This window comes from Leptonotus elevatus, chromosome 17 (genome assembly GCF_054856555.1).
Source record: "Leptonotus elevatus isolate MCC_2025b chromosome 17, RoL_Lele_1.0, whole genome shotgun sequence".
In the NCBI taxonomy this organism is placed as follows: Eukaryota; Metazoa; Chordata; class Actinopteri; order Syngnathiformes; family Syngnathidae; genus Leptonotus; species Leptonotus elevatus.
Window position 1 is genome coordinate 452,995 of NC_141255.1, and position 17,093 is coordinate 470,087.

The 17,093-nt window shown below is 47.6% G+C and overlaps 1 protein-coding gene and 1 long non-coding RNA gene across 4 annotated transcripts; one reads left to right on the forward strand and one right to left on the reverse strand.

The window, feature by feature from the left end:
- The first annotated feature begins 8,387 nt into the window (after nucleotides 1-8,387).
- On the forward strand, nucleotides 8,388-15,250 carry tmem229a (transmembrane protein 229A). 3 transcript variants are annotated; one of them, XM_086058254.1, is made up of 3 exons: nucleotides 8,388-8,789; nucleotides 9,643-10,901; nucleotides 12,036-15,250. In XM_086058254.1, the coding sequence occupies exon 3, from the start codon at nucleotides 12,771-12,773 to the stop codon at nucleotides 13,761-13,763; it is 993 nt and encodes a 330-aa protein (XP_085914380.1). In that variant the 5' UTR covers nucleotides 8,388-8,789; nucleotides 9,643-10,901; nucleotides 12,036-12,770; the 3' UTR covers nucleotides 13,764-15,250. The 3 variants fall into 3 exon arrangements, with proteins under 3 accessions (XP_085914380.1, XP_085914379.1, XP_085914381.1); XM_086058255.1 differs by lacking the exon at nucleotides 9,643-10,901 and having other exon boundaries at nucleotides 8,548-8,572; nucleotides 8,662-8,694; XM_086058253.1 differs by having other exon boundaries at nucleotides 8,388-10,901.
- Nucleotides 14,479-16,115, reverse strand: LOC147159087 (uncharacterized). Its single transcript, XR_015090429.1, has 3 exons — nucleotides 15,819-16,115; nucleotides 14,758-14,956; nucleotides 14,479-14,610 (listed from the first exon to the last, which is right to left on the reverse strand). It is a non-coding gene; the product is annotated as an uncharacterized LOC147159087 (long non-coding RNA).
- Nucleotides 16,116-17,093: the final 978 nt, after the last annotated feature.

The following is a 17,093-nucleotide window of genomic DNA, read 5'->3' on the forward strand; positions in this document are numbered from 1 at the left end:
TTGAACGAGGTTGGCGCCTTCGACGTCAACTGATGCTAATGTGCGGTTCCGCCGCGTCTTGCTCTTGATGACGCAGAATTCTCCGCAGCTCAGTCGACCGCACAATCGTGTTTTCTGCCCATTTTGCTTCGTACGGACAGTTTGCGTGTCGCGAACGAGGCGGAATCCGAGGGTCTCGAGGACAAGCCGCGGCCTCGGGTTCGACACAAACGTCAGGCGCAATCTTTGCACATTCCGCCCCGAACTGCCAGCGGCGTCCTGAATCTGCTCACCGGTCAGCATGTGAGGGAGCAGCAGGCAACGTTTGCCGGCGTGAACACGCTAGAGCCACAAACAACCGAGCTCCAAAAGCACATTTCGAGCCTTTAGCTAGCATAACAAATCGGAGATCAAGATCCCACAAAACTGAAGTCCTGAGCGTCATCGCGACCGATTTTCATTTTGGGTCCGAGTGTCGCCATCTTCTCACCGGCCTCAAAGAGTCAAAAACTGACAGGGCGCATCCCCCCCAGCCCCCCCCCCCCCCGACTTGCAACCACCCACTCACTCTGTTCTACTTTGCTTCAGCTAAAATTGAAAAATGGTGACATGGCGCATCGCCTTTACGCTAATGGAGGAAATCGGAGTCAACACAAATAGGCCACGATGCCCCGCGAGTGCCGTTTGCCAGGACTGGAAAACCCTTTGGTGACAACCAGACAAGTTAAAAAAAAAAAATCCTATTTCTACAATTATACTCCAAATATTGTAGAACGTCGGCGAGGCTGGACAGAACCTCGGGCTTGAGAACTTCTGTGTCACATTCAGGCCACCCAAAATATGTCAGGCGGGTTTCGGTCACCTGCGGAGGTTGAAGTCAAGCAAACGGAACCTTCTTGTTTTCCAAAAATGTTCCAAAACGACTTGGGCAACAATGTTATTAAGATATAAAGATGGATAATCTGATTTTGAAAAGAATTGGTTTACAAAAGCAATCAAGCGTCATTTCAATTGGATTAGTTTGAATCAAAGAAAGCCAGAACCATTCTGGTGACTTTCATTTGTGTTCTCCGCCGTAAACCAACGACGACACTCGCCGCTTATCCTCAATCTCTCTTTCATTCTCTGCTTTGCCTTCCGCTTCACCGTTTGAACAGATGAGCCAAAGCCAGATGTGCCCGCGCACGTGCACACGCACGCGGGCAGCGTTGTCATCTGTTGAACGATGCCAATGACAAACAAAATGGACGGGAGGTTCGGGGACGACATCCGGGGAAAAGGAAGCCGCCTCAGAGCAACAATCGGCGACCGCTCGTCATTTTAAAGCGACGTTCGTTTCCTTCGTTCTGCGAGGCGGCACGAACATCAAAAGTGCAAATAGGGATGACATCGGATTGCCGGAAAAAAAGGTTTAAGCCGACAAGTAGAAAAAGTTTGCTTGGTGACGAGGCGTGACGGCCAAAATACTGCGGCAATTGTTTTGAAGTTAACGCGAGGACGTTCGTTTGGGTGGAAATTCATCACATTATTGTGTGATTTGTCACATAACGAAACATGAACTCACAAATGTTGCATAAAGCGACGTCACGTTGAGCCAACGTGACGACTTGAGTCCAAAATATTGAGCTTGTTGTCATGTTTTCAGACGATTGAACTTAATGCGTTTTGGGTTTTGGGACATGCGGCACCAGAATGGACCGGTTCTACAGTGCATGGCTGAGTTTTGTTCTTCTTCTTTTTCCTTCTTGAAGGAAGAATACGAAACCTGAGATGGTTAAAATCGCGATATTTATTTGACGATGCCATAAGGAACTCTTATAGCACGATGTGGACCAGGAAACCGGTCCAAAATGGAGAATGCCACATTTGCGTGCAACACATGCGAGCCATGATGTGGACGGGACACAAATGTCCAAGATGGCGGCATGCAGGATTTTTCAACCTATTTTCAGGGAATCCGATGGAGCCGTTGATATTTGCTCTTTTCGTGTGCATACGCACTGCGTGCGAGAACGGAGGAACGTTGAGTCATGTGACAGCTTTGACCTGCTTTCCCGCGCTCCGTGTGAACTTTGTGTTTTGAGGCAGAAACGCGCACGCATTCGTGGTTGATGTCAACGTTCGTGCGTCCGGATGTGCAAACGGCAACGAGTCACGTGGTCTCGACGTGGTCTCGACGTGGTCTCGACGTGGTCTCGGGGTGGTCTCAACGTGGTCCCGACGTGGTCTCGACGTGGTCTCGACGTGGTCCCGACGTGGTCTCGACGTGGTCTCGACGCGGTCTCGAAAGAATTGTCCTGGCAAAACGCCGCGGCTGCCGTGCGAGCGCTTTCTTCACCTCCCTGCGGGCCTCACGCTCTTGCGGCCGACATCCACGCCAGCGGCTCCCGCGGCAACACTTGCAACTTTCAAAATGTGTTGGCGAGGCTCGGCGCCGTTGCCAAGTCAACGGCGCCGAGCGCAAAAAGGCTTGAAATCAACACAAAGAGGGCGTCTCGTTAAAAGGAAGATAAACCTCGAGGCTCGGAGAACTGCTTGCTAAAAGGAGCGGACTTTTTACCACCTTACTTACTTTTTGAGTTTGCGCATCCGGCTGGAACCGGTTCTGCTGGCAAGCATTTTCCGATGGTGGCGTTGCCTTGTGGCCCGCGTCCTCTTTTTGCTTGAGCTTCAGCTTCCCGCATCAGGAACTCTTTTCCCTGACCGGCAACAATGAACGCGCTTTCTCCACCACCTTCATCATCATCATCATCATCATCCTCTCTGCATTTGGGTCCTCCACACACCCAACGTCATTTGTCCTGATTTTGACAATAAAGAGAAGGAACGTGCATTGAAGCTAACGCCGAGCTTCATCTTGCAAAAGTCCACTCGTTAGCTTAACACAAAATGAAATGTTATATTGCCGTCTGATAAAAAACAAACAAACAATATTTGATTGGAAAAAAACACACACACATTTTCATCACAATTGCAAGCAAATGTTGTGTACGCGTTCGTTTGTCAAAAGTCGAGACGTCATTTCACGGGCGGCCAAAAGGGTCGCCATGCAACAATACCGCTTGTGTGTGTGCGTGTGTGTGCGTGTCGCAGAGCGGTCAGTTCCCTGTCACCGCGCGCTCGCGCACGTCTTTCCCGGCCCACTCGCACCAACATGTGGACGACGCGCACACACCAAGTGTACGTGCAGAAACAAAGGCGGGCGAACGTGCGCTTTGTGAGTCAAAGACGCTTTTTGTCCCAGCAACAAAAACACACGCTTGGACAAAGACGAAGGAAAACAGGAAAGGAAGTTGTAACTTTCCACTCAGGCTTGGCCACGACCCGAGTTCGCTTTCTCTTCTATGGCCTTGGCACTTTGTGTGTGCGTGTGCGCGTGCGTGTGCGTGCGTGCTACCACAATCCCCATTTAAAGGGTTTTAAAGGAGGTTCTGCTTTCGTGCAGGTTTTCAAAATTGAATTGACAATTCAGTTGTCAGAAAGTGCGACCTTCGATTTGAAAGTAGTCCGGGTTTCAAAGTCACGTTCCGAATGAAGGTTTGGCTTCCATGCAGGGCCCCGATTTCCAACACTTGCTACCAGGGGTGCGAATCTTGGACTGTCTCGCGATTCGATCCCCATTTTTGGGCTCCATTTTCAATTCAGAGCGATTTTTGATTCAAAATGATTTGATTGGCAACTTGAACAATTTGTTGGACGATCCGTCATCGGTTTCGCGTTGATTTGTCAGGATTCTGATGACTTCCGACGGTCCTCCAATAAATACGACCACATCGGTCGTTTTGAAAAGGTGCCAAATTACGATCCGGTTCCGTTTAGTATTTTTTTGCACGTCCGATCGCGCTGGCTAAACTCCAATTTGTAACACTTGGCCGTATTTTAGTGACCTGCTAAAATGGCCAATCGGGTCGATATTGTTGGAAGACTTGTTGACCTGGAAACAAATCTTCTCCCAACTCAAGAAAATGTCCGCCGCGGTTCGGCAGAAGTTGGCCGGCTCGACCCGAAGGCGCTTATTAACGCTTCTGCTCTCGTTCCTGATTCTGTGGTGCAAACAATAGATTCAAATTAAAGGTGACTTTTCCAAGCTCCTCAAGTGACACAATATTTTCTTTGCCTGCCAAGTGAGCTCGCAGGTGCAGTTACACAAAGATGTGCTCAGCGCGGCCATTGCCATAGTAACCGCAAAAAAAAAGAAAAGAAAAGCTCTCCATTTGAAAATCATCCCTGAGAAGATTTCGCGCAGTGGAAGCCGTCAGCGGCAGCGAGAGCGTGTAAATCCGCTCCCAGTGTTCCCAGTTGCAGCGTGCGATGGGAGGGGGGGCGGGGCAAGGGGTCGGGGGGGGCAAGCTGTTGCTAGGTGGAGCCGCACTGGTGCTTTGCGGACAGATTAGCGCATTTGAAACACGCTGGGGTGGACCGGCATCTGAAAATAGAGACCAGCACGTTGTTGAAGATGGCAGAAGGAGGAGGAGGAGGAGGAGGAAGAGGAGACGAGTGGAAAGAAAAGCCCGATCGCGTTCGTGCTGCAATCTTGACGGAGAGACACTGGCCACAATATTAGGAACGCCCGCTCGATCAACTCGGCCCAAGCGCTGGTCGCCACATTACTTTCCAGAAAATGTAAAGAAAGTATTGATGATTAAAAAAAGATATATTTGGAAGTATTTGTATATCTATATTTAGACGAAAAGGACACACAGTAGTAGGGTGCGTCAAAGACCTCATTTTAGAATTTTGAGAGGCGGCAAGCCAAACGTGTTGAAATCTATCGCTGACGTCTGGTCGAAACCTCGTCCATCCAAATGTGTCACTTTTCAGGAGACCCCCAAGACGGCATATTTGTTCAACCATTAGCATTGCGGCATCAAAGAGAGCCAGCCATTTTGCACAATAACACACAAAAATATGACATTTGATGTGTTTAGCATTGCGCTAGAATTGAAGCGCACTGCATCGCACTGAGAGCTTTTTGCGAGGACAGCAAGCAGCTCCCGTCGCCAAAACCATCGTCCTCAAAAAGGGCGATTTGGAACGCGCTAATAAAAGAGGACAAAAAGCTGCGCTGGATCGCGTGAAGCAAGTGATTGCGTTATTGATTGTGTCGCGGATTCGGACACGTTTGTTGATCTGCATCTCGTTGATTGTCAGATGCGGTCTGTCGGTTCGACCGCAGCGGCCGCATAAGACATCATCTGGTTGCAGATGACAACAATAGACAGTTGAAGGGTTCGAGGCAGGCAAAATTGGGATTCATTCTTCCATTTTTTTGTCCTCCCTCTCAAAATTGCTTTCAACACTGCAGCCAAATAACACCGTTCTCTGCACACGCACACGCACACACGCACACACACACCGATGCGTTGGCTGTGGGCTAAAGTTCGAGGTCACCATGGCAACAGGAGAGTCCGACTCAGGTGGTCTAATCTAAAATGTGTGGCTGCACCTGCACACATGAACACACACACGAGTGCACGCACACACAAAAAGGAGTAAATGCTCCCGATGTGATCGTTAAAACGTCTCCCTTGAAATGCAAATTGTCTTGTTGTGCAATTTTTAGCTTCTCATCTGCAATTGTGCGCAATTTTTCCTCCATTTTTACGTCCCAATATCCCAGTAGCTTTTTTGCACGCACGCACACACAAAGGCTGAAAGTCGGAGAATCCGCAGGTCGCATGCGAGCGCCCTTGGCAGACTCGAGTGGGCGTGGCCTTCATGCAGACAGCGTCGAGGAGCTAAAAGGATGCGACGATGGCGCAAATCCATCAGAAGCCGGAGCCGGTCGGGGAGAGAATCCAAACGGCTCATTGGGCAGGAAATACATCAGCTTGGATCAAAGATAGATCGCAAGTAAATGAGCGCCATGGGAGTTAGCTAAGAAGCTAGCTAGCAAGCTAGCACCTTCGCGTAAAGGCAAACTGGAGCAGGGGTTTGACTTTCTGGACCTGGATTTGCCACCTCTGAATTTCAAGCATATAACAAAGTTGACACCGGTGGAAAGTCGACCCACTCTCGATCCCGCGACGCCCGCGAATAATATCGACACGTCGCCTCTTGAGCGATCCTTGTTTACGCCTCAAAAATCCTTTCAAAGAAAGACCGACGTGTCGCGAAAGAGCACGTTTCTGTCAAATTGCATGAAATGAATTGCAATGTTGGAGTTTTCTCGTTTCTCATTTCTAGTTCCTGATTGTAAAACGGCCACAAAAAGGTGGTTGCAAGTACGATAACTTGAAATAAGGCGTACCTAGCAAATGCATTTTCCGCCATTGGTTGCATACAAAACACGTTGGATGATGGAAAGATGACATGGATCGAAATGTGGGAGCCTCACAAATACATTGTCGTCTCAAAAGACACATTTTTGCAACAAGAATCTGGCGCACACGCACACACATTTTGTCCTGGATGTATTTCAGACACTTTTTGATCCGTCAGATTTCTTGGCGGCGTTCGAAGATTGTCGGGTTCGATGGCGGGAGATATGATGAACTCTCCTCCCTTCATTCTGCTTATCTGCGGTCGTCTTTTGTTCCCGTGTCCCGTCTTTCTTGCTCGTGAAGAATGAATGAATGAATTGTATTTTTCAAACGCACATTTATATATAAAAAAGAAAAGAAGAGAGCGAAAAAAAATCTACTCAAAGATATAAAAAAAATCATACAAAACAAAAACATAAGCTATAACATGTTTGAAAAAAAGCACATGAATCAATTGAGAATATTATTTCTGCGACGCGAGACAAAAAGTCCAAATGAAGCAAAAGTGGAATCAGGCCAAACTTCCATGAATGATTCATCGCGTTCCTCCGCACCCGCCTTTCGCACCTGAGCATGAAGCTGGAAATAACGCGACCGTGTTTTTCTCGATTATGCACTTTAGAAGGTGCGGGAAGAAGTGAATTATTTATGCGTGACGGCGCGACCAGGAGGCAAAGCTGGACGGCGGGAAAACCGCGAAGGACGATAGCAGGGAATGATGGATGCAAGAATGGCAGCAAAAAGATGCAAGTATGATTTATGGATGTTCGCCGTTGCTGTGCAGAAGAAACGAGCGGCGCGGCAGCAAAGCCCAATTGAATTGTTCGGCCGCGTCCGCGCGCTCGCGTCCGCGCGCTCGCGTCCAACGGAAGTGTGTCAGTGGGTCAAAGGCGGACGTCGATACCTCGGCGCCAGATGTCTCCTCAATTGGCCCCCGGGGGGCGCAATTGGATGCTGCATTTTAAGGCTACTCGCGTGTGTCGGATTGGCCCGAATCGGGCTGGAGTGACTTTTCAATGGATTGAAGAATATCGTTTAGCTTCATGAAGGAAGAATTGAAACTTAAACACATTATTTGGTGGACATCGTTACGTTTGTGTGTGTTTGTTTTAAAGCAATCACATGGCTTCACCTCTATTAACTCATTCACTCGCCGCCATTTTGACTGAAGCAACCCCCTTCGCTCTCGACTGGCTTACTGGATTTCGACAGATTTTAGCGCATAGTTATCACCCCTGTTTTAATAAGTACCAACTTGGCACTCCTTTGACATTTCACTGTTACAAAAAGGGCGATCTGGTGCATGTTTGACGAGCAGACAGCAGCGTGCGTGCGTGCGTGCGTGCGTGCGTGCGTGCGTGGGCGCCGCGTGGTGTGGGAAGTGATGAAGAAGCGTGCCAAAGATGGCGTCGGCGCCAGGATCACCATGGGGAGGAGGAGGAACAAATAAAAGAGCAGAGGTGAGTCGCAGATGGAGGAAGTCCGAGTTGAAAGGCGAGTGTCCCATTTGGACAACTCTCACCTGGTGGCCAAACACGCAATTGCCATCCGAAAGGAGAAAAGAAATGTCTTGTCACATTGATTGCAGCTTTGTTTCTAAATGTGAAAATAAAAGTCCGCGGCTTGGTGGGCAATCTGGGCTCAGTCCGTCGTGGCCCAAACGTCTCCAGTTGTCTCAAAATGACGTTGCTGGCATCGAGCACGTCCAAGGACGCGTAATTCAGATTCTGGCCGCCTTCCACTGGCTCAGTCCATTTGAAGGTGATTTCATTTCATTTGAAATCTCTCGGCAGTAGCCCCTCCCCTCCCCTCCCCTCCCCTCCCCTCCCCTCCCCTCCCCTCCCCTCCCCTCCCCCCACCAGCCTCGGGTCAGCTGACCGTCTGCTTGCGGAGGTACCGCCGTCTCGACGGAAGCTCGGCGAGGACAAAGATTTTTCTGTTGCTGCTCCGATTCCAAAACTCAATTCCTAAAAGCCATTTTTCAAGACTCCATTTCTCCGGACCGTCGCACGCTCATTTTTACTGCATCCGTTTGCGCTCCTCCCCCAATTCTTGCTTCACTGACACGCCGGATCGCGTCGTCTCCCGGGAGACGATGACGTAACGTCATATGAGTCACCGATATGCAGAGAAAGGCTCTTTATTCCGCCGCTGGGTCGATCTTGGCCCGTGTTTGTTGCGTTTGAGCGTTAATGAAAGCCAAGTAGAAGCTTGTCACCGAATCCTCCTCATGTTTTCACATTTCAGGGAAAAACATCCGATAAATATCCACTTCCGAGTTTCAAGTGTTGGCCGTCGTGGGAAGGCCGCCATGACATCTCCTGGACGAGGTTTCTTGATTGCATTGTTAACAAAACAACAACTATTCCGCTGTGATAATCGTCTTTCTATGTCTCTTCTTTTTTTTTCATCTTTGGAGGATCTGAGACATTTTGAAATCGCAAAGTTGAAGGTAGCGTCTCATCTCGATGCCGGCGTGGACGTTTATTAAAAGACACATTTTGGGCTAAGAATAGACTTTGTCGAGCACGATTCGTCATCAATCAGGTCGGCATCTGATCATTTTGTTTCAGGCTAATAAATGTCCAACTCTTCTGTGCCGCAGTTACATTTGATTTGATTATTCAGCCAGCAAACCTTAAAACGCCATTCTTCGACACCCATGTCACTCACGAGGGCAGGCCCTGCATTTGAAAGCCGTGGTTCAAAATCACAGATAAAAATAATAATAATAATAATAAAAAAATCACAGATACTACATTAGAACATTACGATGATCATTTCACGTCATGCACTTGTTATTGCGTAATGATGCAAAAAAAACATTTGTTTTTAATCGATTTATTAGGTTAATCAATTGAATAGTCGGTGATATACTGGAGTCCAAAATATTTGAGAAGTGAAGCAATAAACCAGGCTCACATAGCAAAAAACGTATGAATAGGTTTTTGGGAGTGCAGGACAAAGTATTATAGAACGTAATTATTCGTTTTTGGATTTGAATGAGTCAGAAATCACGAATGGTGTAATGCTTCACTCACATGATTTCAGTTATGGTATGAATTTCGTGTTGTTTTTGTTAATGCTTTGATACAGCTTTTGACATGAAGAGGATGCTTAAAGTAAGGGTAGTTATTACAAAAAACGGCCATCGGGTGGCAACAGAGTATAAGAGATCAACTGGGGTCAACAAGCTTATTTACCCGCAGTTCTAAACAGATTTGTGAATAATGATGAACGACATTCTAATGCTAATTGCTGCAAAACACAAACAGATAGAAATGTACTTTTTTTTCTCAGTGAATGAGTTCAAACTATTTTACTATTTCAATGTTGTTGTTCACTAAAATACCGAATGCTCTCCTCGTGGGCCCGCACTTGATACGCTCGGATTCGTCAGTCCGAGCCTGAGTGGACGCGGAGGAGGACAGAAAGAGCGCCGACGTCAGCAAGCGTCCACGCGGCATATGAAGTCGGCGTCGGGTTGGACCCATCGGAGCGCGGGCACAGTCTCCGGAACCCATGGCGACCATCTCCCGCGGGCCCCTCGGGGCGCCGCGCGGGCTTGTGCACAACGGGCAGCACGGCGGAACAATAGAAGCGGGAATAGCCCCGCCTTACAGGACTCGCCTTTCCCATCGATTGGATTATAGATCGGCGGCTGCAACCTGGAGGTGGTCGCGGCGACAGCCTGTCGCTGATTGGCGCTGATTGGGCAGAGCCGGCGCCCAATATGACAGCGACCGGGAAAAGGTCAACGAGGTGGAACAAAAGACTCGTGAATGTCGCTTGCTATCAAGTTGTCACGGAAAGCCGACCTTGGCAAGAATAAGAAACCAGTAAAGGAGATTTTCCTCCAAAAGGTGCTTCGTGGCCACGATGATGACTTTTTGCTGATATCAAGACGTCAGCAAGACGTCAGCAAGACGTGCATGTGTAAAAACGCTTCCGTCCACAGGACGGCGAAAAGATGTCATCAGTAAGAGAGAGAACTTTGTTTTGCTAATTGGAGAGCGGCGAACGAACGCGGGGACGAGGCGGTGCTTGGGCTTGTTTAAGATGATGACGTTCAGCGGAAGGTCAACAGAGACGGTGAATTACTGCAGGTTCCACGGGAACCGCAGAGGAGAGAGTTCAAAAAAAAAAGTTCATTCATTCGTTCATTTACTGCAAGGATGGAACACAGATTAGCTTATGCTAACACAGTAGTAAAGTCAGAATTGCAGTAAATATTAGGGATGTTTCGATGTCAGACCGATACCAGTGCGGGTACTTAATGCTTGAGTAGTCAACGATACCAACGACTGATACCACTCGTCCTAAAATGTACGCCAAAAAACAATTACAGATCATTTGAAAGAAAATATAGCTCGTTTTTGTCACATTGCCTGAAATTAATTGCAATATTCTATTTTCTTCTCATATCTAGTTCTACTTCCTGTTCACAAAATGGCCACAAGAGGGCCACCGAGTAGCGATTCCTTGCAATAAGGCCGGGTACCTAACCTGGCAATAGCCACATTGATCGTTGCCAATCTGGGACTCAGGCGGGATATTCAGTTCAATACTTCAAGCTGATTGGCTCGTGCGGCAACTGGTTTCGACCAATCACGGCAACGGATGAAAATGTGCAACTGCAGCTCTGGATTTCGCGTTATGGTGAGTCATTCGTGGGCTTTGTATTTGTTCGGTGGTGTTTATTAAGGAGGACACTTCGAATAGACAAATGTGGCTTCACGTTGATCGTTCTCCTGAAAATGGTATCATAAGCGTTGCCATAGTAACCGCACGAGAGCGTTGTTCTTCCCCTTGTTGGTGTTTGTGCTGCTAATTGCATAAAGACGAGCAACTTCATTTAATCCAAAGGGAGGAACGAGGCGGGATGAGATCGCTACAAGGGACACGCAGACAAGTTGATTCGAATATCATGTTAAGGAGACGAAGGGGGAGGAGGACAAGCGGGGGTTTTGCTTCTTTGTGACAGGGCGCACCCTCCCCGGTCGGGGGGGGGGGGGGTTGCTTTGAATGCGTAATGAAGACCGCCTGCCGGGAATAATGCAAAGCTCCTTGGGGAGGAATGTCTTTATCCTCTTTTCATCCTCTCCACCCTGGAGGAGGCACGAATCGTATCCGAGCAACAGGCAACTTGGAAATATCGGACGTGGTCTGACGAGACCACATTTCAAATTGTTTCTTGCGGCCAAAGAGGAAAAGAACCATGCAAATTGTTATGGACGCAAAGTTCAAAAGTCCTCATCGGTGATGGTGAGGCGCTTGCACATCTGCGAAGGCTCCGTCAATCCAGATGTTGCTTTTGGAGAAACATACAATTGTGCTGCCATCCAAGCAGCATCTTTTTCATGGACGCCTCCGCTCATTTGGGCAAGACAATCCCAAACCACATTCTGCACATGTTAAACAGCGTGACTTTGTAGTCAAAGCGTGTGGGTGCGAGACTGGCCCGCCTGCAGTTTTCAAAATAAAAGGGGACGTAACATGAGCCTGTCATGCAATTCTAAGTTCATGATTATTTGCTCAAAACCATCAAGTTGATCACTTTCAACGTGAAATATCTTGTCTTTGTCGTGTATTAGATTAAATACAGTTTGAATGTGATTTGCAAATCATTGTCTTCTGTTTTTATTCATGTTTAGCACAACCTCCCCATTTCATTGGACTTGGGTTCGTCTTATGAAGGCCTCTCGTAGACTACAAAATTGCATGAGGCCATCTGCCCAATCATTAATGGCGAAAATGGCTTCTGAAATGACCTTTTCTGCTCCTCTGTCGCAGGCTGACGTTCATTTCCGGAGCAACTGAGTCGCCCGCAGACAGCTTCATCTTCATCTTCATCTTCATCTTCATCAAATAAGCCTAATGGAACGGATTTGATGCGGGAATGTTGTCGTCACGCTAATGGCGGCGGGCTGTCGAGCACCTGAATGGGATGGAGATGTGATGGGCGTGGCGTCTTGCTCTTGACACGGACACAAATAGTAGGAACGGTTCGATCGAGCGTCGCGGATGCCTGCGGTTCAAGATGGCGCGGAGGGTATCGTGTATTTATTACACGGCGACAAGCTTGAGCGTCACGAGCAACCATTTTGCTCTTGTTTCTGTGAATGAAAACGAGATTTTTGGCTCGCCCAAGCCGGTCACAAACATGTCGCGATGCTGCCACCTACTGTTCACTTGTGGTACTTGAGGTTCGTTTTCCTCTCTCTGTCCTGTCAAACCTCGTTCCGTGTGACCTGATTTGCAATAAATATACATCACAATATAAACAAGCGCGAGATGGAGTCTGTCGAACTCGCGCTGAACGTGCCGGCAAAAACAGCAAATGGCGTGTCGTAAAAACAAGTTTGTAAGAAAGCAGCAGGGAATGTCGACTTTGTTGGCGTTTTCCCCCGGAAGTATTTGAACGCAAGCAGAAAGTCCGCGGATGCGAGCAGCCGCTGCGGTTCCTGCGGAGCGTCTTTGAAAACGATGTTTCGGGACGGCCAAGCAGATGCTCGTTGATGACTCGTGATGGTTCGTTGTGCCAGAGACAGTTGTCGGATCCGGACCGGCGAGTCCAGCGGTTCCGGTGAGGCCGAGGAGAGCGCACGGTGGCTTCCGCCGTGGATGCGGCTCTACTTGTACGGAATGCACGGCGTGAGCCTGGACGTGCTGCTGTCCTCGCTGCGCGGGGTTCGAACCCACCGGGACCCCAAGTTGCTGGGCTTCTCCTCGCCAGTTCTGTGCGCGGTGCATTCACTGACCCATTTCGCGCTGGAGAAAGTCTACTCGAAGAAGCGGCGTTTCAAAGGGCGGCCTGCGCTTTTCCATCTGCTCGTCTACCCGTCCGTGTACGTCGGGCTGCAGGTTGCGGTCCAGAACATCAGCGACGCGCTGAGCCAGCAGGCCACGGTGACGTCACGGACGCACTTGGTCCTCCACTACACCCTGGCTCTTTATTTTAGCCAGGTGTTCCACAGGGGGGTGTCCAGGCTGCGGTACCGTCCCACCAAGGCGGCCATTCCTCGGCAAAGCCTTCCCGGGTTCTTGCGCTTCTTGTTCTTTGGCATGCACGGCTTTGTGGACGAGGTGGCGTTCACCTCCATCTTCAACCTGGTGGAGAACCGAAGCCTCGCGGGTCACACGTCCTTGTGGTCTTTCCTCATGTACGGAAGCTGCAGCTACGTGGTGGAGAACCTCTACCTGCACCTGCACTTCAAAAGAGGCTGGAGCACCTGGCGGAGGCTGCCCGTCTACATCTGCTTCATCTACGCCTGGGAACTGGGCTGGGGTTTGGGTTTGAGGCAGTTTGGCGCCTGCTCCTGGGACTACTCGCACTACCCGCACAACTTCCTGGGACTGGTCACGCTCCTCTACCTCCCCGGGTGGGCCTGCCTGAGTCTTTATCAGGACGTGCTGTCCAACGTTCTGCTCTGCGTCAGCGGCGCCGGAGACACGCGGCCGTCGAGTGTGGACGGCGGGGAAGTCGATGGACGGCCTCGGCGGCGGGAAAAAATGCTTTGAGTTGTACAATGACGATCGTTTCCGGTATGATTCGGAGAGAAGAGGAAGTCATTAAGAGAAAAAAAGGGAGAGTCTATAATTACGATTGCAAAAAGTTCTTCTTCCAGCGGTTTAGCCACGCAATGCGGAAACATTGTTCACTTTTCAAATACACCCGACACAAACTCAAATCGAAGTCAATCTCCGCAAAAGGTGCTTTTAAGAATTCACCAAAATAAAAAAATATTGTATTTTTCCCCCCCATTGAACTCGATTGTATTAAGTAAATAAACCGCCCATCTTTTTCTTTTTTAAATAAATTGGTGGGCTTTTTTTTTTTTTTGCATTTCATGAGCACGTGATTAGCAAAGTGATTCTGTTAGCAAGCTGGCGGTTCACTCTTTAATATAAATCGATGTTTTACTATGAAAGAGTGAACATGTTAAAGCTTGACGACACATGAAATGTGGTTCATTGCAAAAAGTGTCAATATTACTTTAATCCTCTTTGGAGAAAAAAGACAAAATGCCCGTCGTCATGTGAACGAAAACACGAGTTTAAGGAGCGGTAATTTCAGGGACTTGAAATGCCAAATCTGCCAAATGATTATGAAACGAGAAACACACGATGAGATGACTCGTTTTAATTTATTTAACAATATGACTATGCCGTGTTTGGGACATGCAAAATGATGCACCTGCAATGAAAGAACGCGGGTTCAAATGAAGGAAGGACATTTTCAAGAGACTTACGACTGTCATTTTATTCATGCAAATGCTTAATTTGTCGTGATTCTGATGAGGACACCAAAAGTACTTTCAGATCCGTAATCCAGCTCCGCCATCTTGCCAGTCACATTCAAATCAGTCTGTAAAAAAAAGTAAATTTTAGTCATGTAAATGGAAGTCACTGTGAACGAAATCCTCTATAAATCACTTTTATAGGAACGTTTTCATGAGCACGTGTGCTCGTATTTTGCGTATATTAGTAAACCATACCAAAAAATATGATATACCTTCCACTGTGATCAACCCAAAACGTCAGCAAATCCAGTTGAACTACTTTTGGTTGCTCGTACGGGCCATGAATTAAGCCGCGCCGTAACATCCGTTGACATAAAGCTTTACAAACACAACATCAAGTCCCAACATGAGAAACTCGTTTTAAGGGCCACGTAAGGAAGACCGGTTTTGACGTGATGACGTCGACTTGCACTGTGGCAAAAAAAGAAGAAGAAATCAAATCAAATCAAATGTCAAATGTTCTTGTGTCTGACTTCTCCGGTGAAACCTTGACTTGAACGTGTTACTATAAAATGACAAAAATACACACAAATAAATGCTATAGTTCAAAAAGTATTATGTGTGTATTTTAATTCAACAACAATACATGTTTGACAAAAGAAAGCTTGACATTTTTCCTAAACTCTTGTGAGTCTTTTTCTACTACAATGGTGCTGTTATAGTGAAATGCTGCCCTCTTGTGGTTAACTTTAAGCATTTAGTGGAATTGGGTTTTTTGGGGGGGTGGGGGGGGTTTACATTGCGGTGCCTATTGAAGACCCATTTTCCTATTGTACGGCAAACTGACAAATTGTACGAATGCCAACATGATTAAATATGCATGCGAAAGTCTGGAGTGCACATCTTGTTCCACGACCCCAAATATAATATTCATGCTGCCATCTTCCCTCCTTCTTTTGTTTGTGGGTCAGGCAGATTTGTCATGATGCCGACCCCCGACGAGGTGTCTGCACTCAAACCCGCGCAGCATTCCCAAGCAGCCACACGACGGCCAATAGGGATGTAACGATATCCAAACGTCACCAATCGCGACACGGTAAATATCACGATATGAACCACAAGATATGATCATGACGATGATCATGTGGGGAGGTGGGCGGCGTTAAAAAATGCTAATAACTCACGATATTGTAAAAAACAAAATATTTGCCGGTGTGACTCATTTATTGGCATAACTGCAGCAGTGGCCAAAACATTCCTACTTGAAATTAAACTGCACTAATAAACTACCCACCAGAGGGTGCTAGAATTACACCATACCCTACAGCCTCACCTGCTTTTAATATGGTGACACGACGACCGCGATATTGTGACCATTTTCATATTCGTTACATCCCGAACTGACACGTTCTTCTGTGACACACGCGGACTGTTTGCGTCACGTCGACTCTTGCTATTGCGCAATCGACCGTGGAGGCATTTGGAGAAGTAAGCGGACACGAGCAGAGAATCAGACGTTTCAGAACTCGCTTCCACACGTCAAAAAGGCAGTGAAGCCGCTCGCAGAACGTTCTCTCCGTGTGGCGACCTAAAAATCTAACCAGGTGGAGCAACGCAGCATTTCCTGGTTTTTGTTTTTCTCCCTTCCCCACTTGTAAATCAGGTTTTTCAAGTTGGTCAAGCATCGATAGTGCAGTGCAGGGAAATTGGGTTGACCAAAGACCATGTGGAAGCGTACATTTGCTGGGGAAAATGTACAAGCTTTGTTCCTTCAAGTTATTCAGACATCAAACTGACTTACAGTAGATAAAGAGTCTTCAAAATCCCAGTCATAAGAGGATGTGCACACTTATGCAAACCGCATTATTTTTGCTTCTTTTGTACATTGTACAGGTGACATTGGCGGTTTTAAAAAATATTGATCTGCTCTTATTTTTACATGGCAAAACCCTGGCATGACAAAGGGTGTGTAGACTTTTTATACCTGTCAGATGGCGTGTTTTGGCATAAGACAAATTGCTGTAAATCCGTCTGAACGTAATTGAAGGTTCATTCAGAATGTTGTCATTCACTGGCTGAGTCACAATGACAAGCATTTGTATTGCTGCAGCCTGGACGAGCGCGCTCATGAAAAATGTCGCCAGATATGCAAGTCAGCGGCCATTCGGCCTTTGACCTCCCTGAGGGCCCGCGTTGGGCGAAAACAAAAACAAAGCCACTTGAAATGGGACATTATCGGCCTCCGTGTTTGCAAACTGTGTCTTACAAGTGCCATAAATAAAGTGGGTGGCAAACACGCACACACATCTGGAGTGTATTTTCTTTTCTTTTCTTCTTTTTTTTCATTTCCAGCACGCCGCCATTCTGCGTCACAGCCATTGATGAGCCTGACTGAGCATGTTGCAAAAGTATCAGCACTCCGCAGGCTTACTATTGAAATAAGTATGAGTCACGCATGCCGGCAACAATGTATACTTTTGTTTGCAAATGGCTGTTAAGCAATATCATTTGCGGGGGAAAACATGCCTTGTTAAAAAGGGGGAAGATGATACAAATGTTAATATCTAATGGATGTTGTGGGACCAATTTGACTTCATGTATTGTGGAC

What these genes read in the sequence shown, in the direction of transcription:
- tmem229a (XM_086058253.1), top strand. Translation starts at nt 12,771, where the DNA reads ATGGTTCGTTGTGCCAGAGACAGTTGTCGGATCCGGACCGGCGAGTCC.